The sequence below is a fragment of the Carassius gibelio genome, chromosome A19 (assembly GCF_023724105.1).
Source record: "Carassius gibelio isolate Cgi1373 ecotype wild population from Czech Republic chromosome A19, carGib1.2-hapl.c, whole genome shotgun sequence".
In the NCBI taxonomy this organism is placed as follows: Eukaryota; Metazoa; Chordata; class Actinopteri; order Cypriniformes; family Cyprinidae; genus Carassius; species Carassius gibelio.
Window position 1 is genome coordinate 4,249,927 of NC_068389.1, and position 27,916 is coordinate 4,277,842.

A 27,916-nucleotide genomic window follows, 5' to 3' on the forward strand; every position below is an offset into this window, starting at 1 on the left:
AATTTTGTTTAATTTAATCAATCTATTATAAAATATAGAGTGCATCTTCCATTGTGTATTTAACTATAATCATGCCCAACAGATGTCTGTTTTAAAGCAGTGGGTGAGTTATTCAATTCTTGATTTGCTTGATAAAAATGTTCATTACTGTCAACATGTTTATTACTTTAAGTTTAGTGTGTCAAAAACAGACACAGGGCAACCTCACGTAGTCTCAACTATGTCAAAAGTCTGTAAAAGAAGAAAGAGAAACATTTGACAAAGTTGATTGTTATAAGAAACACAACTGTGAACTCTATAAAATCACCTCAGCTGTAAAATAACACCCGAGAAAATACAATTTACTTCTGCGTGTGTATATGTATAATAGGAGTGTACATTATATGGTCGGTGTGTGTGTGTGTATGGTTCTACAGTACAAACTGTGGCTTGCTGACAGTGATTGGTAGTATTGTCAAGAAGATGAAACAGAATAAAACATGACTGCTGCTGACAGCAGGCTGCTCTCTCTATACACTACACAAACGCACACTCACAGAGGCACGTTTGATCCTCCTCCTCAAATGCAACACAAACGGTGAGTTGCTATCACAGGACACACACTCTGACCTTTGGAAATAGTGTGTGTCTTCGAGACATACAGACAGACAGACAAAGTATAAGACTTTACTGTCTTTAAAATGGTCATACTATATAAGTTTGTTTTTCACTGATGTTAACTATATAATATCAGTCAAGGTTTTATGCACCAAAATCAGCAATACACTTGGTATTAAAAATAATTTCTACCCTCTTTCCACATATAGGGCTTAATTTATGTAACAATATTTACATAACAAACAGATATTTGTTCAGTGTTTTTCATTTTGTCAACAATTGTTAAATGGCTACTTATCAAATAAATACATAAATAAATAAGGGCATTAAAAATTCAGTTGGAATTATTTACAGTAAGTTGTTGTACAGGAGTTGCAATGTATCGTGTGAAATAAAGATAGTAAAACTGCAGTTTATGCAAGCAGTATGTTTTCCTTGTACATCAAACTCATATTTTAAAGGATCAAGAAAATCCTGTTTTCTATGACACATGTGGAGACTAATTGTGTGTGTTAGATGAAGGTATTTCACTCAGTTGTTTGTCTATTTTCTCTCTCTCTCTTGTTTTCTCTATTATCTCCACACAGAGTGTCAACAACGCTCTTTTTGTCTCATTACTGCAATAAATACAACTCAGCTCAAACAACAAACAAAGAAATGTCTGGAACTCTACACAGAAAAAAACAAAGTATAGTGTAACCATCTCAGTTTACTGAGAAAACAAGAGCTTCGGCTGAAATACTACTGCACATCATGTTATTACAGGACAAAACACGAGCAGATGTGAAACTTTAGACATCAGTGACTGAACTACTGAAACACTACATCAACAAACCTATGAGAAACAAATGATCTGAGCTCAAATTGTACAATTTACTAATTATTTAACCTCATGTAGAACAATTGAATCATCAAAACCGACTGACATTACTAATTTATTCAAACTAAACTTAAAACACAATCAGTGACAACAAACTCACTAAGGGTCCAGAGACACAAAAAATTACATTAAAAAGGTATATGAACTTGCAAGCATAATGTCAGACACTGTAATATGCTCTGGTCCCCTCCTTGCTTACCTTGGTGATGAGACATATATCATCACTTAATGGCTTGATGAAGTAGTGCCCGCAGAATAACATAGGTTTGGACAATAGACAATAGACAATAGACAAGTTTTTGGGGCAGACCTGACCTGTTGAAAAGAGATGGTGGTGGTGCCGATCTTCTCTCCAGAAATATTGCACACAGTCTTAGTGTGTGTACTTGACTAACTGGGGCCCAGGTCAGGAAGCAGAAAGACTAGCTAAATCGACCGTCGATTATCTGCTTCACGTAACAGAAGTCAGTTAATTCTCAGCACATAGAGACTCTTTCTCCTATATATCACACTATAAAGACAGTGTCTGTTCACTGAACTAGTGTTTTGCATTGCATGGAGGGATTTGTTATTGTTAAAAACCTTAAAACTGGCTGTTATGAAGCATCTGTTTAAAAAACACAACTTGATCCTAGAGAATTAGTTAATTACAGACCAATCTGTATTCAGCAAGTGCTCTGTGTGTGTTTTAGTCGCTATCTGTTTGTGGGTCTTATTTAGTGTCGTTTGTACACTGATAAACTCCATTTGTCAAAGATACAATCAAGAGAAGTTTTGGGCGAGAGCAGGCAGCGTTCAGGCTGTGTGTTTTCCCTGACAACAACAACAAAAAAAAGGGTAGGGATACAACGCAGCTCGTGTGTTGTCTGCTCGAGAGTGAAGCATGCAGTGTCACCTCTAGAGGGAGTTGACCGCTACAATGCAAGTGTTTTGCTTCACTCTCAGAAGGCTCTCTTTGAGGAGGGAGCCTTCACTGGCGTTTCTTGCGGTGCCAGCCCTGCTTACGCCAAGCCGGAGCGGTGGTTTTCCTCGCAGGTTTCGCTTTCGGATCCGCTGGAAGGAATGTAGACAGGCAAGTCCCTATCTTCTTCCTTAACCACCAGATCCGGCGCCCACTCTCTGGGGTTCGGAAGCCCACGTTTGTGGTACTTTCTCCCCGGTGAGAGGGCTTGACACACTGCCTGTCTTTCTCTGAGGAGATTGATGTGGAAGCCATTGATGAGCTCGTCAGTTGCACAAACATCAGTTGCAAAAGCACCAGTTACACAAGCATATTATGCCTAATATTATGATAAGAGAATAAAATTACATATTTATCTGACTATGTGAAGTACAGAAGCTCTTGGGATGTAATTTCTTGTGTGAGAATGCTAAAGACGCTAAAGTCAGAGTGGCGGTCCCAGACTGAAGGCTTCTAGTGGATAGGCTTCATTTTAGCTAGATAGCCTTCGTCATAACGTCCTGACGCCTAGGACTTTTTAAGGGTCAGCTCTCTCTGGGAAATCTATGTACATCGCATTACACGGTGCCCGTCTCTCCTCAGTGCCCTCAGGAGATTGATCTGCCAACCCTGCCGGTGTTCCAGGGCGCAGCGGTCTCCGGTGAGTGCTTCTCTCAGTTACCGCCTGGAAATGTAGCGGTGCTAAGAGGCTAGCTACCTCTACGGAGGTCTCTCAGCCGATACTTCACTGTTCTGAGGAAGGATGAGGTGTTGTGTCCTGTTTTAGATCTGCGCTTTTTGAACTGTTCAGTCAGGTGACTGAAGTTCAGTATGCCTGCACAGGCTAAGTCCGAAAACTGGTGTGTCACGATCCATCAAAAAGATGCACTTATCTCCATAATTCTTCATCAGAAGTTCCTGAGGCTTGCTTTTGGGGGCAAAAGCCTACCAATACGGATCGTCCTCTGACCTTATACTCTCACCCCACACTTTCACAACTCAACCACATTGACAATTGGTTGATATTAGCTCAATCAGAGCAGCTGATGGTTCAGCGTCGAGGTGTCATTCTTGCTCACATGAAAGAGCTGGGGTTAAGACTTAACGCCAAGAAAAGTGTGCTTTCTCTAGTACAGAGAACCACTTATCTGGGCGTGGTGTGGGATTTGACCACGATGCAGGCATGTATGTCACCTGCTCGGATCGAGTTAATCCTCACTGCAGTCACGAGAATGAGTGAGAGAAGGCCGGTCATTCACTGTCAAGCAGTCTCAGAGATTGCTGGGTCTGATGGCAGCTGCGTCCAACGTGAATGCTATTGGCCTGCTGTACATGAGACCCCTACAGTGGTGGCTCAAGACCAAGGAGTTCTCCCTGAGGGGAAACCCACTTCGCATGCTAAAGGTCACGTGGCGGTGCCTACGTGCCTTAGACATGTGGAGAAAACCTTGGTTCTTGTCTCAGGGCCCAGTGCTGGAAGATCCTTGGCGGAACCGAAAAGCCATCGGTGACAGAATGGAGAAAAAACCTTGGGAGCAACCAGGCTCAGTTGGGGGGCCAGTTCTCCTCTGACCAGATGAAACCAGCGCCTGGAAACTCTGGAACAATCTACTAAGCATTTTTTGGGAGGCAGACACAATCTGTCAGAATCAAAAAAAACATGGGACGTGATGTTAAACTGTCCATTGTGCCAATGGATGGTATGCACATGAGGTTTGCCTTGATGTTAAGAGTGGCGTGGGAGCTGTACCTCAGATATGGGAAAGATGTTAATTTGGGACACATCATCAGTAGTATGCCTTTGAATCATGGGGTGTTTCGGCCTTTCAATACTAAACACCCTCATCAAAGGTGGCCAGCAACAGGGTGATCAAACCTGAGCTTGTGTCCCATGCCCAATCATGAAAATTGCCTAGTTGTTTAAATGGCGCAGCCCACGGGACTATGCAAGGCAGGAGGCGTCCTCTTCCCTGAGTCAAGCCTAGAGCTCACCGCATACCTTGTTCACCCTCTTCATGGAGGGTTGTGACCTGGGTTCTCAAGTGGGTTATAGAGTGGGGGGGATTAGTGAGTGGGTCATGTTGATGCTCTTTGAGCCCAACAAGGGTCCTTCCTTTTAATCCATATCCACTGGCTGCTTCTTTCGGCCGCTTCAGAGACTGATTTAATTGTCTGTCGCAGAGCCTGTCCATGGATGCCAAGGTCTTTCAGCAGTCTGATGGTAGAAGAAGCCACAAAACCTCTGCATCCCACTTCAACCGGATAGACTTTCGCTTTCCATCCTCGTTGTTGAGCATCTGCTGCCAGTTCTATATAGCGCAGTTTCTTGCGCTCATAGGCCTCATCCGTTGAATTCTCCCATGGGACTGTAAGCTCTATGATATAAACAGTCTTCAATGAAGGGGACCAGAGAACCAAGTCTGGTCTGAGGGTGGTGACTGCAATCTCAGGTGGAAAGATTAGTTGCTGGCCAATATCAACTAGCATCTTCCAGTCCCGGGCCATGGCTAGCTGTCCAGCTTCTGTTTTGGTAGGGGGATGTTTGGGCTTTTTCTGCCCCTCTCGGATGAAGGTTGGGGCCGTGATGGAATCGATCGCTCTCAGGGGCAGGGAGTTAGTGGTATTCCTCTGGCTCTCAAGAGCTGCTGTCAGTTTAAATCTAGATTAATGATCCATCTCTTTAACCTGGCATTCACATAACACACAAACACATTTCTATAACTCAAATTTATAAAGGGATTGTAAAGACTGCATTAATTAGGCCAACGAGAACAAGACCACGAGCACCAGATGAGTCCTCTGCACAATCTGACTTTGCTGCAGCCTGGAATTAAATCACACCATACTGGTTTCTTCTTGCCAGAGTATATAAAGGTGACTTGACTTGACCCCTACCCGTGCGCCGCTTCAGGGCACCGAGCTAGTGGCTCTAGGCGCACCAGAGGCCAGTCTTGCGTGACTGGTTCCCTTAGGAGGTCACATGACGGTGTGGGAGCCCCTGCCAATTGTGCTTCATGGTGTCCTGCAGGCTCTGTTCTAGTATTCCTAGCAGATGACGTGGGTCTGAGGACAGTTGTTTTTAGGAGACTGCAGCTACGAGAGTCCCGATGCTGTGGCTCAGGACCTCGGAGGGCAGGCCCCTCTGGGGAAGAGCGGTGTACTCCACATTACACGGTGCCCGTCTCTCCTCAATGCCCTCAGAAGATCGATCTGCCAACCCTGCCGGTGTTCCAGGGCGCAGCGGTCTCCAGCGAGTGCAAACTTGTGCAAACACTGATGGGTGACATGAATGCAGATGACTCCAGATCGGTGATGTGGTATTTGCTTTCCCAACCATCGCCCAACACTAAATTAATTTGCTGAATGCATAAACTGTATTTTCCTGCGCTCAAATCTGCCAATCTAAAGGAAACGCTGTGTTTGAGGTAATTTGTTAATTACCATAGACTTAGAATTTGCAACTATCACAGTTATTACACTTATATACAAAACTTTGTATGAGTTTGTGAAGTCACGTGCACTACCGCCGGTGGCAGTAAACAACCGCGGTAGCAACCGACCACCGCGGTGACGTGACCTCCTGGTAGTTTTCCAGAGCAGCTAGTTAGGCCGTCTCCTACCGGTGAGCCAAAAATATAAATGTGACATTGCCCACGTCAGTTAATAGTTTTTTTTTTTTTGCCAATAAAAAAAAAAAATTAATATAGTCTAAAGCGTTTTACTTCTGAACTGACTACATACTTTCTTTCGAAAATAGATCCATTTTACATCATTTTGAGTTAGACATGGCACAGAAAGTAGGCATATACAGCAACATTATGTAAATAGAGTCTGCACAAAAAGCTGTATGATTACACATGCATTAAATGACATCACTGCTTTCCCAGGCATTACAAATGTACAGTTCTAATTAGTAAGTTGTACTCATGACAGAAAAGGTATAGCATTTGAGAGACCCTGCATTAGATGTCAAATGAAACAATAATTCTGTTCATGTTCAGTTTGCCAACTTTACAATATAATAAATCATTGTTAAAGTCTTTTCTCCAGGGTGACAAGAAAACAAAAATCCAAACATTTAATTTCAGATTTTTACTGTATTCATCAAATTCTCTCATACATACCTGCTATGAAAGTTATGAGAAAAATATAAAAATTTTCAATTACAGGAAGTAAACAAATGTTTATCAGTAATTTACTAACCAACATTTAAACATTGAAACTAGCCCCTACTGAGAGACGGCTTCAATTAAGCTTGATCTGAAACTCAGTTAATTTGAATCCTGAAACCCATTATTTTTTATTAAATTGTATTTATATTATTTTAATGTATGTACTTTGCTAAAAGTAACTAAAATTAAACAATCTACTTTAAATATTCCTGTAACAGTGTTGAAATATAGCATACAAAACAGCTTGTATAATATTAAGTGTAAATAATATTAAACACATAAAATGTAAATGTAGTATTTAATATTTATTATGTTTAAAATAAATGTTATGTTAAGATCGGTTTCATGCCCTAGTTGTGTATAAAATTGTATGGTTGCATGATTGTCATGATAGTCCAGCACACAGACATGCACATACCAATATGTCGAGGCAGGCAGCTTTGAGCAGTGTGATCTGATCGGCGATAGTGAGTCCAGTGAAACCAGGAACTCGTTTGGCAAACTCCACGATTTTAATAATGCACTTAGTGGCCAGTTCACTGAACTTATCCCAGAGGCCCAGATCCAAACGCACACGGTGATCCGCACTGGAATTCTGCAGATGACACACACACATACAGGGATAGAGAGTTAAAATTAAATATTTTGTCTAAACATGCACCATGATTGTCAGTGTTATCTCACTGCTCCAGACCGCCCATGTTCACGCTGCAGCAACACCAACAGAAAGATACACAGAGGAATAATTCTCTTGTATTTTATATGAGCACTTCATTACTGGCAATGCTACTATTTACAAGTGACAAACAATGAAGCTCAATTAAATTTATTTTGAAATATACCAAAATATATTTCAAAATGTATTTCGGGATGAGAAAATACACTTCCAATCTTACAGTAGCATATAGAAAATATACTTGGTTTCTCCCAAGGTTTTTTTCTCCATTCTGTCACCGATGGAGTTTCGGTTCCTTGCCGCTGTCGCCTCTGGCTTGCTTAGTTGGAGTCACTTCATCTACAGCGATATCATTGACTTGATTGCAAATAAATGCACAGACACTATTTAACTGAACAGAGATGACATAACTGAATTCAGTGATGAACTGCCTTTAACTATCATTTTGCATTATTGAGACACTGTTTTCCAAATGAATGTTGTTCAGTGCTTTGACGCAATGTATTTTGTTTAAAGCACTATATCAATAAAGGTGATTGATTGAAAGGTGACTTGTGCAAATATATTTAAGCAAATATACTTTTGACCATATTTGTATATTCCAATATATATATATAATAAATTAAATTAAATTAAATTAGATTAAATTTGTGAGAGATTCAACCTAACATACATCCTAAATGTGCCATATTAAATTGCATATATACTAGTACTCTAAACATATTTGAAAAATGACATGCTGTTTAAAAGTATCGATTTCTGTTAATTCTGAGATATCCCAAAAAGAAATACCACTGTTCATTTATGCTGGCCCCGGGTTCGATTCTGTCACTAGCCTCATTCATCAAAAAGGATGGTTTCCTGCACTCTGGACTGAAACCCCCAAGCTGTGAGATGCTCTGTGTGGATGCTGGGCAGGCAATCTATTGTCTCAGGCTCAGATCAGTAAATATGATCTCTGCTTTAGAGAGAAGCATATCACATCTGGCATTAAATCACTCTAAGAGAATGGCGCCACATTTCGCTGAGAGACCTCACCAATGATTGGCAAACTAACCACAGAAAGACAAGTGGCCAGACTTTGATATTAAACCTACTTGTCTTCTTCCTCCCTGGGGCAAAGATGATGCTGTCTGATTTCTCTTCCAGTCTCAGTCAATTACCACATGGTCATAATTCAATAAAGCCAAACAAGGAAGTGGCCAGGGAATTCTAATTTAATTTAGCAACATTTATCCTAACAAATTAGACAACTTGCGACATTAGAAAATAAGCTGCCAATGTTAGAACCAAATTCAGCGGCATCAATCACACAAAAAGTGTGGCCAGCAAATATCACGTTGCGGTGTGGGTGCTCACAGTGATCTAAAAGAGCACATGGTGCCTATGCAGCTAATATTCAGCCATCTCAAAAGCACCTCCTTGAACCGAAAGCCACATATCAGTACTGTTTTATTTGATCTTTAAAGCTGCCAGGGTCATTTCTCATAACCATCACTGTCAATAAAGCATTATTCATTGTTGGATGGAAGCACAGCTATCTCTCTCACCCGCCTGTGAACTCCTCAATCACTGAAGGATGAGATTTGAATATTTTTACGGCATAATTGGAGCTTTAACCTAAATCTGAGAGAGCGTGGCTTCTTTTCTTTCACATAATAAAAGAATGTCGGGAACCAATCGTGTGTAATAATGAGCAACTTCTCTCAGGCTGAGGAGCGAGGATAATTAGTCGTGATCCAGATAAAAGTCGTGATTAAATACTCCTTGCTGCTCTTCAGGCAAACATCACCTCTAAGTCAGTATATTTGTGCTTTTTTGATAGTAAGGGAAACAAGAAAATATATAAACATCTTTAGTTTTTATCAGTACAAAATGACAGAAAATCATGCCAAGAGAAATGACTTCCTTAGATAACATAAAAATATATGCATCAGAATCATTCCATGGTTATAAACTAGACTTTTTCCATTTTCATAAAACTCATCACCACAATTCTGGGATGTTGTGGGACATTGCTATGTGGTTGGTAAGGTATACTACGTGACTTTTATTCCACTGCTATGAAGTTCTGATTGAGTTCTTCTATGTCTATAGGATTTTCTCATCTTATCATCAGACAAAAATTGCAAGCGCTAACCCAGAACCAGAGGTGATTCAACTAGCAGAGGGACGTTTCTTGAAAGAACATATAAATTATTGGATAGCCAAAGTATCAATCCCTTGAGAAATAGGTAGGGTGAAATCAGGTAAAGTGGGCCATTTCAGCTTAATTATACTGTACACAGTTTACATTTTCAGAGCATATCAAAGATGTTTAATTAAAGGGACACTTTTTCTTTAAATTATAAAATAGTTTTGGCTAATGCTATATGACCCTGATGATTGTGGCTACACTTCAAAGGACTCCATCAACATAAAAGGTGGTAAGCCCTTTTGACTTTCAGATTTTCATTTCATAAGTAAAGTCACATTTATTTATAGAGCACATTTAAATTCAGCATACACTGAACAAAGTGCTGTACAAAACAGTCATAAAATATATTAAAGTATAAAATAAAATACAATAAAGTTGCTGGATTATTAGTCACTGCAGTTAACATGGATTAAAATGCAAAGAATACATATTTAATTTAATTTATTTATTTTAGGTTTTCTTGTAAGGTATTGATGGCCTACTTTGGCTGAATTTGATAGATAAAGTAGTACAGTCAGAATTCCTGTAGGTAAAGTGAGCCAAGTTGAACTTTCACTAATTTTGCACACATTCATTAAATAAGATGATTTTCATTGAGTATTTTATAATTTACATGTATAATTGACTTTTTTTTAAAGAAAAAACTAACAAGTATGCAGTCAGATACAGAAGAAAGAAAACACAGCAGAAAGGAAGGCGAGGCATGAAGCTGAATCTGGAGTTATAAAAAGATGAAAAGAGCTTATTTGTTGCTATGTGCATTATAGTCACAATTGTAACTTGTTGTAGAGATCATTTTCATTAATATATATTTTTAGATTTCATCAAATCACGTTGTTCTATCATTTGTTTTGAATTTTATGCATAAATTGAATTGAATTTTACTCATAGCCTAGGCTATATGTTTTATGTTAAATATGTTTGTTTGATAATATGTGGCAAACAAACAAACAAAACAAACAAACAAAAACAAATAAACAAATTACATTTATTTAATTTTGAGATTTCCCACTTTAGCAGATCAGCTGGTCCACTTTACTTGAATGTGGTAAAGACATTTATTTGGAGTTCATGATCTCAGAATATTACATATATTCTATAACATATTATTTTAACTGAATTCTAACAAAAATATTACAGCTGGGGACTGTTTCAGAAAGGAAGGAGGTAAAGTGAAAACTTGGAGTATGTTAACCCTGAAATGAGGGAAACTCTGAGTTTTCCATTTCAGAATGGGAGGTTTGTCAAACCCGAGAAAGCAGGGTAAGTCAAGCCCATTTCTGAAAGAGAGGTAACTTATACTCAGAGTCAGTTACCAATGGTAACTTACTCTATGAACCTAACCTGTTTGGAAGCACAGAGGGTTAAATACAACATGAGTGAATAACTGCTTCAATGGTGTAGATAGTAAAACGGTGGGCATGGAAAATTAGAGTTCGAGTCAGGCTTTTGTCAAGCTCGTTCCTCTCACTTTTCCCATCACATAATCACATTAGAATCTATTTTCAATAAAAATGAAGAAACTTTTCTAAAAGTAGAAGTGCCTAACAAGTGTTTAATAATGATAAAAGTATTTACAATTTTTATGAATATAATAATTTACAATCTGCTATAATTGCATCCTGTTAATGTACAACAATACTGAGGTGCAAATAGTTCTAATTCTGTATGTACTGTATATGCCAGTATTACGTATAAATAGCATCGAATTATTATTTACACTTAGCCTAAGAACTGCTACTTTTAAATTGTAATTTAAAAGTATATATATATATATAGGCTGCTACTCTTCACGCTTTATATGTTTTATATGTTTATATGTTGATGGCAATCAGCTCTATATTTCTTCACGGCCCGGTGAAACACACTAATTTCAAAAACGAATGGAATGCATAGTCGATATAAAAAACTGGATAACGAGTAATTTCTTACTACTAAATTCTGAAAAAGCAGATGTGTTAATTATAGGGCCTAAAAACTCTGCATGTAATAACCTAGAACACTGTCTAAGACTTGATGGCTGCTCTGTCGATTCTTCGTCATCAGTTAGGAACCTAGGTGTGCTATTTGATCCCAATCTTTCCTTAGAAAGCCACGTTTCTAGCATTTGTAAAACTGCATTTTTCCATCTCAAAAATATATCTAAATTACAGCCTATGCTCTCAATGTCAAATGCAGAAATGTTAATCCATGCATTTATGACCTCAAGGTTAGACTATTGTAATGCTTTATTGGGTGGTTGATCTGCACGCTTAGTAAACAAACTACAGCTAGTCCAAAATGCAGCAGCAAGAGTTCCTACTAGAACCAGGAAGTATGACCATATTAGCCCGGTCCTGTCAACACTGCACTGGCTCCCTATCAAACATCACATAGATTTTTAAATATTGTTTATTACTTATAAAGCCCTGAATGGTTTAGCACCTCAGTATTTGAATGAGCTCCTTTTACATTATAATCCTCTACGTCTGCCACGTTCTCAAAACTCAAATATCAAAATCAACTGCGGGCAGCAGATCCTTTTCCTATTTGGTGCCTAAACTCTGGAATAACCTACCTAACATTGTTCAGGAGGCAGACACACTCTTGCAGTTTAAATCTAGATTAAAGACCCATCTCTTTAGCCTGGCTTACACATAACATAAAAATATGCTTTTAATATCCAAATCCGTTAAAGGATTTTTAGACTGCATTAATTAGGTAAATCGGAACCGGGAACACTTCCCATAACACCCGATTTACTTGCTACATCATTAGAAGAATGGCATCTATGCTAATATTTGTCTGTTTCTCTCTTATTTCGAGGTCACCGTAGCCACCAGATCCAGTCTGTATCCAGATCAGAGGGTCACTGCAGTCACCCGGATCCAGTACGTATCCAGACCAGATGATGGATCAGCACCTAGAAAGGACCTCTACTGCCCTGAAAGACAGCGGAGACCAGGACAACTAGAGCCCCAGATACAGATCCCCTGTAAAGACCTTGTCTCAGAGGAGCACCAGGACAAGACCACAGGAAACAGATGATTCTTCTGCCCAATCTGACTTTGCTGCAGCCTGGAACTGAACTACTTGTTTCGTCTGGTCAGAGGAGAACTGGCCCCCCAACTGAGCCTGGTTTCTCCAAAGGTTTTTTCACTGAAAAACGCTGTAGTTCGTCTCTCTTTCCAAGGAAAAAAGGCAGCTATCTGCTTCCCGCGTTTCAGGACCTGCCGCTGCTGAGACATGGAGGAGAATGAGCTTGTGAGAATTACAGGTGGATCTGTCTGAGTGGTTTAGAGAAGGACTTTCCCTTTCACGGGAATAAGGTGTTGCCGTTAGGCCACCTTGATGAGCGTTATCATGACAACGTTATCATCAACGTTAGGGGGTAAGAGGAACCGTGGGTCACAAGGAGGTAAGCAGAACCTAAGGAATGTAATCCAGACGAGGCAGCATTCTTGTCTGAATCAGAGCGATACCTAGGTATCTACTCATTCCTTTTGGGGATTTTTAACTTCTGCTTTTATCCTCTCCTTTCTAAATTCCCCTGTAACCACCAGCTCTCCACCTGATCGAGGTTAGGTGGAAACCCCTCGAATAACAGTCACCTATGCTGGACCTATGATGTTATTGGCTGGTTCTATGTTCTTAGAAACCACTTTACTGATGGCCTGGATTAAAAGGAGGCGCCCTTTGAACGTGGCTCCAATGCAGGAGGGTGGGTGAGTATGTAACCCTTTCTGTATATACTTATGTGTATCAAATTGCTGGTGGTTATGTGTCTACTAATAAACTTATTGAGTTTCCTTTGCAGTGCTTAGTTACAGTGTTTACTAAACATTCGTCAGCACCAGCCATCTGGCTTCATGTTCCGGTATTAGGCGGCTGAGATCACAGGTTTCTTTGGGGCCTCCTTGATCATCAGGCCTGGCACAGCACTGCAGGGAATTCCATGGATGTCTGGCCAGGTCACCCTGAGGGGCTTCCTGGCCACTTAGTTGTGCTGTCGCATTCTGCGGGAAGTGGAGGTGGCAGTTACAAGTCTTCTTGTATATGCTGCCTCAGGTGATGCTCCCGATTATTGTGGTAGTTTAGCAGCGCTCCCCTTTTCCAAGAAAGGTCGCCTATGAGTGGGCTACTCTGAATTCGGAGTTCTCCTCTCATATGAGACTGAGTTCTCTGTTTTTTTCCCTAGAGCACTCCAGCATTATTTCCACAGATCAAGTTGATGACTCATATTGTTTTGAGATGCACCATTCCATCTGTGAGCTGCTCTATCAGAGTGCCATGAGAGCCCCTCCTTAGAACAGTATTTGAAAATCCATGCTATGGTAAGTGTGCACATGAAGTCTGTGCGCACTTTCGGAATCCACACTGTGGTAAGTTTGCACTCTAGTATTTTGTGTTCTTTCTAAAATCCTATATGGTGAGGGCTTCATCTTGGGTGCCACTCCACCTATGTATCCTCGGATACCTATCTAAACAGGGTGTTGCTACTAGAGATCTGTTGAGATAGCTCCTTCAGCAAGCTTATTCAAAAGCAAGGGATAGCCCCTGTGGTACAGGCAAGATTTCATATAAAATGGTAGGTTCTTAGCCGTATCCCTTTAAAGGAATCTTTTTTGATTCCAAGCCTTCAGCTCTACCCTGGGCCGAGGCCCCAACAATTAAGTTGGGTATGTAGCTTAGGCCTTTGGCTGTAAAGGGTTCTGTCACAGACAGCCGTCTAAACATCCCAGGGGCATTTGATTTGATTTGATTTGATTTATTAGACAGTAAAAAATAAATGCATAACATGAAGTCATCATAGTGACATTATACATTAATCAGAACTGTCGAGGATAACACAAGAAAGTTAAGAACTTATTTCCATTGTGGTCCTCGTTGTAGTCTGATAAAGATGGTCAGGCAAGCTACAGATGACTAAGGTACCTTAAACATTCAATCACATCCAAAAAATAAAATAAACAAATACATACACTTCAATAATAAATATTCCTTAAGATCACATAAAAAATTTAATCTAATTAGCATTTAGCAACCATTCACCACATGCTCTATTAAAACAATGATCTGACTGGCTTAACTTAATCTCAACTGGGAGCTTGTTCCATTCCATTGCTGCAGTGTACAAGAAGGTGTTTTGCCCCGAACAGCTCTTAAATCTACAAGGAACTATGTCTGTGGCACTACCTCTAGTTGAATAGCTATGAGAGTTCCTAATAAGCTTAAAATAATCTTTAAAATACTTTGGCTCATTCGTATACAAAATCTTTCGTGTCAATCTCAGTTTCAACTGTCTCACCCTGTTTTCAACTGTCAACCATTTTAATTTCTTAAGTTCAGGAGAGCCGACATGGTTCCTATTGTTGAGGTTTAAAATCAACCTGACTAATTTATTCTGTGCCGTTTGGAGTTGAACTTTTATCCTCTTTGGGGTGCTGCTGTACCATGTAATACAGGCATAATCGAAAGTGTGGCTGAATTAAAGCATTTGCTAAAATTTTTAACGTTTCTGTATTTAGAAACTGAGCCTTACGTGCCAGGAATTTAATTCTTTGGTTCACTTTTAGAATAACCCTTTGACCCATACTTTCTCCACTCACAGAACTATCCAAATCACAGCCTAAATATTTTACACAATTTTTAGCTTCAATCTGGGTGCTCCCATGTTTCTGGCCTGCACTCACCTCAGCATGGCAGAGTGGATATACTGTTCCCCATAGCAACCCCTAGAAGATGCAGTTTGAAGTTCCCTTGAAAGGGAACGTCTCAGGTTACGAATGTAACCATGATTCCCTGAGTAGGGAATGAGACACTGCATCCTCTAGCTCCCTGCCATGCTTCGGATGCAAGCTTCAGACGAAGAAGTGAATGATGTGTTCTCCCGTTGCCTGTTTATAGTCACACCGGTAGTGATGTCAGGGGCTGTCGCCGGGCAACTTTTTTTTTCAATGTATGCTTCAGACATGGGTCACGATGAGGTGTTACCCATAGTGACCCCTAGAGGACCCATTGTCTCATTCCCTACTCAGGGAATGTTCCCGGATACTTAGTTGTGACCTTGTTCCCTGAGAAAGTGGAACGAGATGCTGCGCTGCTCAGCGCATTGGGAAACGTCTTTTTCGTGACCAGCTGTGAATAATGTCTGTAACACATCGATAAAATTGACCCGGTGGTAATATAGCCTCGGTTGATGACGTATAAATAGATACACCACAGGTGCATCAACAGGAATTTTTTGTCTGAAGAGCAGTCCTGGGACATATTCAGTATGGCAATGCAGCGCAGCACCTCGTTCCGCTTTACCAGGGAACAAGGTTACATTGGGAATGAGAATGCCCATGCCGCCGGGCTTGAAAAATGTCTGGACCCTTAAGGTTGTGCAGGTGTGCTATCAAACCACAAGAAGGCCTCAGACATTAGCTTGTGATGTTGACTCAAGGACATGAGATCCCGGAGTAGCATGGACATCCAAACTATAAAATCTTTTGAATGTGTGCGGAGAGGACCAACATGCTGCATCACAAACCTGTTGTAAGGGGGCACCCCTTATACCCATGAGAAAAAACATTTTAGAGTCAGAAGTCTTATCAGAGGCTGATTCTAAAGTTTCAAAGGGGATTTCAACCAGCCCCTCGAGAACTCTGTCTGGTGGAGGAAGCCCTAGCAATAAGAATGGCATTAATAACATCCGGCGAAAGCCCTGTGTTCCTCAGTTGGTACCCTTCAGGCAAAACATGAAGATTCCACAGGTCGAGCCTGGGATTGAATATCGAGCCCCCTGTCTGAGACAGAAGGTCCCTCCTCTCTGGAATTGCCCATGGAGAACCATACTCTGTTCGGCCAATGTGGTGCTAACAGCAAGAGAGAACTCAGAGAGAAGTAGAGGGGATATTGAACTGTCTGATGGGAGGTGAAGAGGTCCACCTCTGTTTCGTAAAATTTTTCCAAATCTGTTTCACTACCTCTGGATGGAGTTTCCATTTCCCCATTGGTAGTGTCTATTCAAACGTCCTGGAATGTAACCTGGTGTTGTCCACCCGTACTACGACATGACAGCCCCTCAAATGATGGAGGAACTATTTCAGAGCCAGAAATTGATGTGCCAATCGAGCTGATGACCCCCCCCCATTCCCCTTGAGCTGGGTGGGCATCCAAGACCGCTCCCCAGCCCATCAGGGAGGCATCTGTCATTAGCAGTCTGCGATGACATGGTGCCCTCTTGGCGGTTAACATATTTTGCTTGAACGCTTTGACTGTACGGTTTAAGCCTCGAATAAATTGGATCCTGTATCCTATCCATACTGTGCTCAATACCCACGCAGAAATTCCCGCCAGAAGTTCCATGCTGCCAGACTCTCTTAGAGTGGTACCAATTTTAACACTTCCTTTTAAGGGGATGTTAGATGTTCCGTGTCCTGAACAACGTCAGGAAACACTGTAACATCTAACATCTTCCTGGAAAACCACCGCCCTCTGAAGCACAAGAAGTGGCGAGGATGGAGGGTTTTTTGAGGGTAATGGGAAGGGGCGAATGCTCCCTTGTGCGCCTAGAGCCACTAGCTCGGTGCCCTGAATTGGCGGACCGGCAGGGGAAGACCGTACTAGCTGCTCTAGAGACCTCCGTAGAGGTAGTGAGCCTCTTAGCACCGCTAGTTTCCAGGCGGTTACTGAGAGAAGTGCTCGCAGGAGATCGTTGCACCCTGAAACATCCGCAGGGTTGGCAGAATGGTTTCCTGAGGGTACTGAGGAGAGACGGGCACCGTGTAATATGGTGTCAATGGCCCCTCCCTTTGAGACAAATCCATGTCTCAACGAAGCTCAGCAATCGCTTCCTCGTGTGCCCAGAGCCAGATACCAGCAGAGGATGACTTTACTAGCTGCTCTGTAGACCTCCGTAGAGGTAGCGATCCTCTTGTCACCACTAGTTTCCAGGCGGTAACTGAGAGAAGCGCTCGTTAGATGAGAGCATGAAGGAACACAACACTTACCATTTCGTTGACTCATCCTATGAAGATCTGTAGCAGCCACTTTGTGTGATTCGGGGGGAGGTGGTTTCCAGCGAGGTATTAGATAAAAAGAGGAGATTGTTCTGCCAACCCTGTCTGTGTTTCAGGGTGCAGCGATCTCTTGTCTAATGTGAGTTCTGTCTGTTCCTGTCTTGCCTCCTGCTTTCTCCCTGGCCACTGGGTCTCCTCACCTGGAGGTAGTAGTAGTAGTAGTAGCCCTTTATTGTCACTAGTTACAAGTACCAGCGAAATTAGCCATCAACCTGTCCATACATACACAACATACATACAATGGGGTAGACAGAACAGGAAGACAGGGAATTGAGGAAGAAATACAGCATAACATTGGGAAAGTGAGGAGAAAAAAAACCAATACCCATACTATGCTCCTTTTGGCAGTACAGTATGGGAATATGAAAAAACATCTCAGCAACAGAAGCACATACACCATAAACACATGACTTTGCAACTGGGGACAGAAATTGGGGGGTCGAGGTAATCCAGTGCAGGCAGCAGCCGTCCTACCCTGCAGCTAGAAAGCACTGGTCGCGGACCTGCTTGACAGTCTGGGGGTACAAAGCGGCGAAGGCGAGGGATGGGGGTGGGGAGTTGAGTGCATATCTGTATATGTGTAAGAGTTCATGTATTAGTAGGCCTGGAGAGTAGATGCCTCAGTCCGCAGATTATACAGCCCCATAGCAAGTTGCCATGGAGACAGCCTTGGTCAGGTCCTAGACAGAGTCAACAACAATCCCGGTGTCTGTGGGAAACGGGTTGAGGGGTGCAGAGCGTCTCGTTGCCATGCTTTCCAAGGGGAAAATTTGTTATCCAGCCAAGACCAAGTTGGGAGTGGAGCCGAAAGAAGATAAGAAACCAGTTGTTTTGGTCTTGTAGCCGCATTCCAATTTAACGGTCACTATGATTGTCTTTTTTGGTCTCCAAATCCTCCAATTTCCTTTCCAAAGCCGTGAGCTTCACCGTGATGTTATCAATATTGCAGTTAATAGTCTCAGTCTCAATGCTGACCGCTCTGCCCACTGCTTCAATCATGATGGGCAGCCTTATGACAGCTTTGGACAGCTGTTCCCGTCTTCTGAATTTTTCGATAACCCAGGGCAAAGCTTAATCCAATCAGCAGAAGACCTGTTATCATGGTTCTGAATAGGTAGATGTCTTCAATGTCCTCCACGGAAAGAGCCGCCAGACACACGACCCGCCAATTCGCTCACGCGTCCATCGTGTAGCCAGCTGCAAACGTTCCATCAGGGCAGTCAGGTTCCCCCGAACCCAAGCTCCTCATCGAGAAGATGGTGTCAATTGCGTTGAGATCAATTTATCAAATCCATGTTTTTAGTTTAGGAAAGCAGTGCAGAGAGAGTCTCTCAAAGTAGACAAGTCAAGAGACAGGCGGAGCAGGCAAGGCAGGGGAGGAGAGGAAAGAAATGCGACCGCCTCCGTTGAGAGCTAAAGTAGAAGAGAGGTCTGACGTGAGCGGCTTCACCTCCATAGCCAAGTGCTCTTGGTTCCTGGTGCTGTGGTCTGGTCTCTAGTCTGTCTCCTCTACAGTCCTGCACTCTGTCAACAAGGGTCCTTCTTTAATATCTGCCTGGATGACCCTCCGCCACAGTGGGAGATGGAGCAACTGAGGATACTGGACTTTTGGGGCTTCTCCAACTATTTGTTCCACCGCAAGGATTGACAGATACTTACAGAGTCCACCTACAGTGATCACCCCACCCTCCCTCATCGAGTCAAGTTCCAGATCTTCTTCTGACTCCCACTGAGAAAAGGAGAGAGAGAGAAGAATGAGGGAGGTCAGAGCTGCTGCATCTGCCATTGAGACCCTGAATTGGTTGAACCCCCCACAGTCACGACTGAGTCAACCAAGTGCTTTGAATCCGTTAAAGGATTTTTAGGCTGCATAAATTAGGTAAACCGGGAACACTTCCCATAACACCCGATGTACTTGCTACATCATTAGAAGAATGGCATCTACGCTAATATTTGTCTGTTTCTCTCTTATTCCAAAGTCACCGTAGCCACCAGATCCAGTCTGTATCCAGATCAGAGGGTCACTGCAGTCACTCGGATCCGGTATGTATCCAGACCAGATGGTGGATTGGCACCTAGAAAGGACCTCTACAGCCCTGAAAGACAGCGGAGACCAGGATAACTAGAGCCCCAGATACAGATCCCTTGTAAAGATCTTGTCTCAGATGTCCACCAGGACAAGACCACAAGAAACAGATGATTCTTCTGCACAATCTGACTTTGCTGCAGCCTGGAATTGAACTGCTGGTTTCATCTGGTCAGAGGAGAACTGGCCCCCCAACTTGCCCTGGTTTTTCCCAAGGTTTTTTTCTCCATTCTGTCACCGATGGCATTTCGGTTCCTTGCCGCTATCGCCTCTGGCTTGCTTAGTTGGGGTCACTTCATCTACAGTGATATCTTTTGATTTGATTGCAAATAAATGCACAGACACTATTTAAACTGAACAGAGATGACATCATTAATTCAATATTAAACTTTCATTTTGCATTATTGACACACTGTTTTCCTAATGAATGGTGTTCAGTTGCTTTGATGCAATGTATTTTGTATAAAGCGCTATGTAAATAAAGGTGACTTGACTTGACTTTGAAGCAGTCAAGCTCAAGGAAGAGGCAAGAGAAGTTCCACTGTTAACCCCTGTTCCTGTGTCAGTCAAGCCTGTTCTAGTTCATTCAAATCCAGTCCTGAAAATTCTGTGTCTATGGGCTCTATCATACACCTGGCGCAATGTGATGCAAGGCGCTGCACAAGTGTGTTCGATAGTTTCAGTCCGGCACCGTTGGCATTTTCCCATCCTGTGCCACATCGTTTAATTAGCAAACAGTGTTTGGAATAACAGCGTTTAAAAGAATGGCGTTAGGTAACAACATTATTTTTTCAGTAACGGGGTAATCTAAATTACTTTTCCCGTCGTTACAACGGCATTAACGTTACTGAATGTTAAATGCGGTGCGTTACTATGCATTGATTTAATAAACTATGCAATCCGAACACATCCCTGGCTCACACTGTCACACAGCGAGTGAGCAGCAGGTGGGTTAATGACGAGATAAGCGATTAAAATTGGCTAAGGCAGAGTCATGTGTTTCATGGTAGCCAATCATGAAAGCCAGTGTTTTTACACACACGCAGGCACACGCGCCAGCGGTGCCAAACACACACACACAAACACCCACACGCACGCAACAGCAGAGATTCGCAGCAGCAGCAGAAATGGCGAGTCAGGAGCAATCCGATGAAAAGTTGGCATTTTCATGGTGGAGATATAAGCACTACTTCAAATTCATTGTGGTCAAAGGCAAGAACGTGCATGTAATGTATACATGTGATGTGTGACACGCATCTACAAAGCTAGTGGCCAAAAACACTTTTCTTACAAAGATAATACTTGAAGTGCAGGATAAAACTCTTGCTGTCTGTTGATGTTTCAACTGAAATTACAACTGACTTGTGAAAACTGCAAAAAAAAAAAAAAAAATTTGACATATAGCACGTTTATTATAGAGTAATTCAGTTACTAACTCAGTTACTTTTTGGAACAAGTAGTGAGTAACTATAACTAATTACTTTTTTAAAGTAACGTTCCCAATAGTGTTAGCAAATAATACTTCTGCACAATGTTTCTCTTTTTACAACAGAAATGTGAATTCTGCCGGTATTCAGACAGTCTCATGCATACAGATACAGATTCGGCCTATGCGTTTTTTTTTTCTGATCGTAAACACGGCCATGTTGAAGCCTGCAGTAAATGTTTTGCATTGTTATGTCAGTCCACTCTGCTTATTGTTTTTCGAGAATGTTGCACTCTTGTTTGTCATTGTGCAGCAAACTTCACGCCAATAAATCATCAGAAATATTGGTCTTTACCAATATATTGAATCTTTACATTCGTCCTGCCTGTTGTCCGTGGATTTACCTATATTTGGTGTTATTTGCTGTACAAAATGCATCTAGACATGCAAAATTGATTTTACAATCGATTCAATGAATACTTGTCACTCAAATCAAACAGGATTGTTTTTCACAAAAGTGACAACACAAGAACGCAAAGTAAACGATCTATCATTTGTAGGTTGCATTGACAACTAATGGTGGATGCAAGTAAAACAGTATAACAGTACTTAATTTTTTTTCTTATCACCTGAAATTCATGCAATAAACATGTTTTTGACAAAGATTTAAATTTGTTTGTGGTCTATATAGCCTGCATCAAAACAAAGGTAATGCGGAGCCTGAACATTTGCTAATTATAGATTTTTGTAAATATTTGTTAACAGTATTTTTTCTCCTTACATATTCCTATTTTTCACTTGCACTATTATGTCAAGCACCTCTTACTTCTGCACTATTCACAACAAAAGTACTATTGTATGAGACCTGTGTGTGCTTATCACCTCCCCTCTGACCCAGATGCTGGTGTGACTTTAGCACCAAAATACTTCTTGGTGCCACTGCATGAGCATGAGTGAGTGAGAGTGACTCACCGTGGTGTACTTGCCCAGCTGGCAGAGTGAAGGAAATGTCTCTTGGTGAGCTTTCCGTATCTTTTCAATGATTGTCTCTAGTTCTGTTGTCAACTCATAACTTTCGGCCAACTCCTGCTTTGGAATCTCCTTTTTCTTCTTATTTCTGTCATTCCGGACAGCTGAGAATGCAAAACAAAATCAAGAAAATTTTAGATTTTTAAGCTGAAATAAAGATGCAAAGAAAAGGAACACCTACATGGGAAATGACAATTATATGAAACATGAGCATTACAGGAAAAAGTCATGTGAAGCACTGTAATAAATGTCAATGTAAAAAAAGTTTCATCTGAGATCTTTAAAAGAGAGAGAAAGAAAAAAATCTCAGAATTCTCAAAATTGTCAGCCTCACTATTGTTAAACAGTGTCAGCACACAGTCACACAATATTGGTAATGGAAAATTCTTGGCACATTCGAACAGAAATGGTCCTTGCAGTTCTAAAAATGTCTCAATCCAAAGCAGAGCCAGCGCCAGCACAGCACTGACGAGGGGGTGGCTGAGGTGACGAAAGGGGGCGATTAAAAAGCACAGAGTAAAAGAATATACAGTATATATATATATATATATATATATATATATATATATATATATATATATATATACAGTACAGACCAAAAGTTTGGACACATCTTCTCATTCAAAGAGTTTTCTTTATTTTCATGACTATGAAAATTGTAGATTCACACTGAAGGCATCAAAACTATGAATTAACACATGTGGAATTATATACATAACAGAAAAGTGTGAAACAACTGAAAATATGTCATTCTAGGTTCTTAAAAGTAGCCACCTTTTGCTTTGATTACTGCTTTGCACACTCTTGGCATTCTCTTGATGAGCTTCAAGAGGTAGTCACCTGAAATGGTTTTCCAACAGTCTTGAAGGAGTTCCCCGAGAGATGCTTAGCACTTGTTGGCCCTTTTGCCTTCAGTCTGTGGTCCAGCTCACCCCTAAACCATCTCGATTGGGTTCAGGTCCGGTGACTGTGGAGGCCAGGTCATCTGGCGCAGCACCCCATCACTCTCCTTCTTGGTCAAATAGCCCTTGATGCCTTCAGTGTGACTCTACAATTTTCATGGTCATGAAATAAAGAAAACTCTTTGAATGGGAAGGTGTGTCCAAGCTTTTGGTCTGTACTGTAAATACTGTACTGCTAAAGACCTGAGACGAGATGCAGCATTCAAGACGTTGGGTAGCCCATTTACACTGAAATACAATGGAAAGTATAGCAGTGAAATGAAAATGTGTTCTGAGTGAATTAACCTATTATTATTGAATTTGTGTCAGAGTAACAATTAAAATGCGACTTTTTGAAACAGACTGTCCTAAATTGTTGCTATAGTAGATTCATATTAATGCTAGAAAGCCTATGCATTTGGCAACTATATCTTTTAAATAAACCATTATATTTCATAATTAAAATCTATTTTCACACTCATCTTTTACTTACATAATGAAAGTTTTTGTTTTTGATTTGAATTATTTCGTTTTAAAGTAGTAATTTAAATAAGTCTATAGATCCTATCCTATTTGTTTTCCTTATTTTAAAAAGCACAAGTTTTTGTTGATATTGTGAGTGTACACAAATACAAGTGGACCCTTTCCCTGGGAACCCAGGGAAACACAGGAGACGAGAGATCCAAGTGCAGAGTGGGTGTTAATGGGTAATCCAAAACAGAATCCAACAAGCAGGGGTCAAAACCAAAAATCCATCCAAAAGAAACAAACAAACAAACAGGGAAAGGAACAGGAACAAACTTGAAACTTGGAAGGCGAGGAAACTGGGTGACGGAAAGAAAGGACTCCATGAAGACAAACAGAAAAAGACTGGTTAATATAGGCAGGGTAATGACTATCAAGTGAAGACAACTGAGTGCAATTAACAGGAGTGCAATTACTGTGTAGTGCCTATGGTGAGTTGCTCATGGGGAAGTGAGACCACTAGTGGAAACTCAGGGAAACAGAGACCAGACAGCGTGACATTACCCCCTCCTCCACGGAGCAGCTACAAGATGCTCCACCTGAACACAAGAAGAGACCAAGGAACACAGAGACCAGGAAGGAGGTGGAGCATCGGAGGACCAGGGGGAGGGACGGAGGGCCAGGTCCATAGACTTAAACAAGAAGGGGTTAAACCCTCTGGAGGGTCAACGGGCACCTGACTCGACTCTGGAGGTTCAACGGGAACCTGACTCGACTCTGGAGGGTCAACTGTGGCAGTCATCTTGTGCAGAGGCGCTGGACAAGCGTCCATCTTGTTCACAAAGCTGACACTTCAAAGTTTCCTTTCACACCTCCACCATGTATGACACATTATCCTCATTATTCTTTTATCATTATTTTATTTTATTCCACCATTATTAGCTTTTGTTCTGATATTTCAAGGTTTACCAAGCCACAGAGCTCCAGTCTCGCTTCAATCTCAACATGCATTTACCCCACTTTTATCAAAAATCTTACTATAAAAATACAACAAAACATTTTCTTACGACCTTACTTGAATTATTATGAAAAAATGCAGTGACTGAAAATGCATGAATTATTATTTAGGTATTTCGTGGTACAGTGGTTTCCCCATGTTGTTGTGGTCAGATATCAACACGGAAGTGTACAGGAAATGCTCCGCAGGATGGGAGGGGGCGGGAATCAGGTCTCTGTCAGCGGCAGCGCGCACATGGCTCAATAACACAGAGAAAGCACTGGGAGCAGATCATTATCATCAGATCACGTAAATCAGTGGAAAACGAATAGAAATTATGATTCTGTCTGAAGAAATATGAAGTAAACATCAGTTAATATATCCATATTTATCCGTAGATATATAACTTTGGCCTATAAACCTTTATGGATGCTGTTCAGTTTATCTATGTGAACACAAATAAACCGCTGCAGACATGACTGAATATGAATGCGTGGTGAATTTCTATTCTAAAAATGACTCATAATACACATTTATATTTTATACTCCTGCCATAAATTACAAAATAACTGTCACTGCAACGATGTTTTATCAAAACGTTGGTCAAATATCGAAGCTAGAGTCTTTAAACTTTCAACTGATGCACAGTTTCTCCAGATCAAATAAGAGAGTGATGTTTAACGTGCTGTGAAAGTGAAACAATAATAATCTGGGGAAGTTGAAGATCCTTGTCCATAAAGGGGTTAATGGCAATTAACAATGTTAAGGTCAGCTCTCCTATCCCCTTATTTATTCCTATTAAAGATTCTTTAATCTATTTGGGTATTACCATATATAAAGAAATTCGTAAAATAACCAGAAACCATTTTAATAATATGTTAGTCAAGATCAAGAGTGATACTCAAAGATGGAATAATCTTAAAATCTCCACTGTCAAAATTAATTTATTACCTCGGCTTAATGTTCTTTTTTCTATGCTGCCACTTTCCCCTCCTCCAGGTTACTTTAAGATCAATTCCATACTTTTCCAGTTCATCTGGAATTGTGAACTAGAATAAAACTTGTCACACTGCAGTGTCCTATACTTTCAGGATGACTGGCTGTGACAAATTTTGAATGACACTATTTGTCATTTAAATTTAAGGCTCTCCATACTTGTGTTGATCCTCACTAAATCTAACTAGATCTATCTATAGATCTAAAGTTTCATGGAGATTAATCGAAGTTGACAAGGTTAAACCACATAGGCTCCAAAATATTTTATTTGCTGGCACAGGAAATAAAAATTATAAATATAAATTTGGCTCGGTTGTGGCCAATTCTAATAGGATCTGGAAAAGGGTGGAAAATCTGATGGGAGGTCCTTTCAAAATTTGTAACAACACACCCTTATGGCACAACTTAATTTTTCATGTGGAAATCATCCATTTGGCCTACATTGGGCATAAACATGAAATGACTTATATGATAACCAAGGACTCTGCTCATTTTAAAAACTAAGATGTTTACCAGCATCGTCATATTTTGTCTTTTTTCAGTTACGTTTACTCTCATGGACTATGGAGTTCCCTGGGCATCCACCATTTCCTTTCATCCTATGTGGAATTGGATCACACCATCCTCTGGTTGGCCATCTGTATCTCTAATATATAGTCAACTTAATGATCACACTGCAAAGACGCTTTTTATTAAACATATATGGAATCATGAATTAACAGATTTTGACTTTTCGTTAGACTGGGAGAGGGTGTGATCTAACTTTAACTCCTTACAAGAAGTTTAAAATTAAACTGCAATTGACATTTAACTGCCATATCTGAAACGGAATGTCGACAACCTATGGACACATGTGAATTCTGTTTTATCCTTTTTTCTACAACCTGATTACATGTCTAATCCATGTTTATGTCTTCTCAATGATGATTCTAACTCTTGTATAAATTCATTAAAGAGAATTTTGTTTGCTGGTTTTACAGCTGCATAGATGACAATAACCCAAAACATATGTGCAAAAACATTTTGTATTCACAGCCTCCTTAAAATGACTTGTGAATATACAACAGTACGGATGATCAAGGTTGAACCTAGTACCATTGATGCATGACAATGCTTTTCTCTGAAAATGTTGGATTGTATAAAATGAATGACTATTAAAAAGGTGTTCCCTTTCAACTGAACTTCGAACTGGGTCCTCTAGGGGGCACTATGGGGAACACCTCATCGTGGCCATTGTCTGAAGCATACATTGAAAAAACACCAACAAGTTGGCTGGCATCAGCCCCTGACGTCACTACCGGTGCAACTATAAATAAGCACCGGGAGAATACGTCATCCTCTTCTTCATCTTCATTGACTGTTTTGTTTGAAGCGTACAGCATCTAGGAGAGCATGTTTCTCGCCAGAGTCTTTGCTCTGATACTTGCAGTTCACACGGATCGCATACTGTGGAGTGTCTGTGTGTAGTGAACAGCAAGCGCAAGCATACAGAGTTGGATGAGCTCTGCTGCGCTCATTGTGATGCATTCGCGAGACTCAGAGGGGATGTTAGTATTTCACTATTTACCAGTGTTTGTAGCAGCATTTGCAAGAGTGAGTTCACCTCTCATGGGAATAGCGATGCATAAGCAGGAGCAGTTTTTGCTTGTGCTTGATTTCTGTGATAATCTAGCGAGTGGGCGGAGCGTGTTTAGCTCGCGTGGGAGCTGAATGCATGCTGCGCGTTGTGTCGCGGTGAGAACATGTAAAGGATCGGACGAAAAATTTCTCCCTATCAGCAATTTCCTTTTTTTTATGCTGCACTTTGCCTTAAAAAATGTTTAAAATATAACAAAAAACCTTGTAAAACAGGCACTAGCAAAACGTTTAGAGAATGTGTTCATCCATGTCATGGTTGTTTGATACCCGATGACACACACATTCTCGATGTTGGTTGTTTGGTCTAAAAGCATGAATGCATTGTCCTTGAGGGGGCATGCTCTCTGTTGTCTCTCTTTTCAAGGAAAGAGGGGCAGACATCTGTTTCCCTCGAGCTGTTGAGGCTATGGAACACTCGTGCTAAGAAGGTAACGCCGCAAGGTCGTCTCGATTAGCGATATCTTTCTGGCCATAGCTCTCCAGCTCAGGTGAGCCTTCCATTTCTTCCTGATCTCCTTACAGAGATCAAGTAGAAACTGAGAGAGGCCGTTTTTCTTATGCATCCAACGATTCCAGTATACGAGTATGCAATATCAAGGTGATGCGCAGAAACAGTTTCAGGATGAGGAAACTGAGTTGTGCTGCCCTGGCAGATATCTGGAAAAAAGTAAGGCTTTTTTATTAATGCTCCGGTCTCACCTTCCAAATTTTTCAGTGCCTCCTTCAGATGGTGGTCGAGACGTTCAGGGAAGTGAAAGCATACTCAGCGGCCTTCAATCCTTCATGAAAAACCAGGTCTGAGCCTGAACAACATAGGGTTCCAGGTCCGTC

The 27,916-nt window shown here is 41.0% G+C and overlaps 1 protein-coding gene across 1 annotated transcript in view; it reads right to left on the reverse strand.

The window, feature by feature from the left end:
- The window catches only part of LOC127935801 (retinoic acid receptor beta), a 95,135-nt gene that overhangs the window by 12,468 nt on the left and 54,751 nt on the right, over positions 1-27,916 (reverse strand). The window contains exons 4-5 of the mRNA XM_052533983.1: positions 21,992-22,152; positions 7,008-7,184 (exon numbers count right to left, since the gene is read on the reverse strand). Of these exons, the coding sequence (XP_052389943.1) occupies positions 7,008-7,184; positions 21,992-22,152 (338 nt within the window). The remainder of the gene's footprint in view (positions 1-7,007; positions 7,185-21,991; positions 22,153-27,916) is intronic.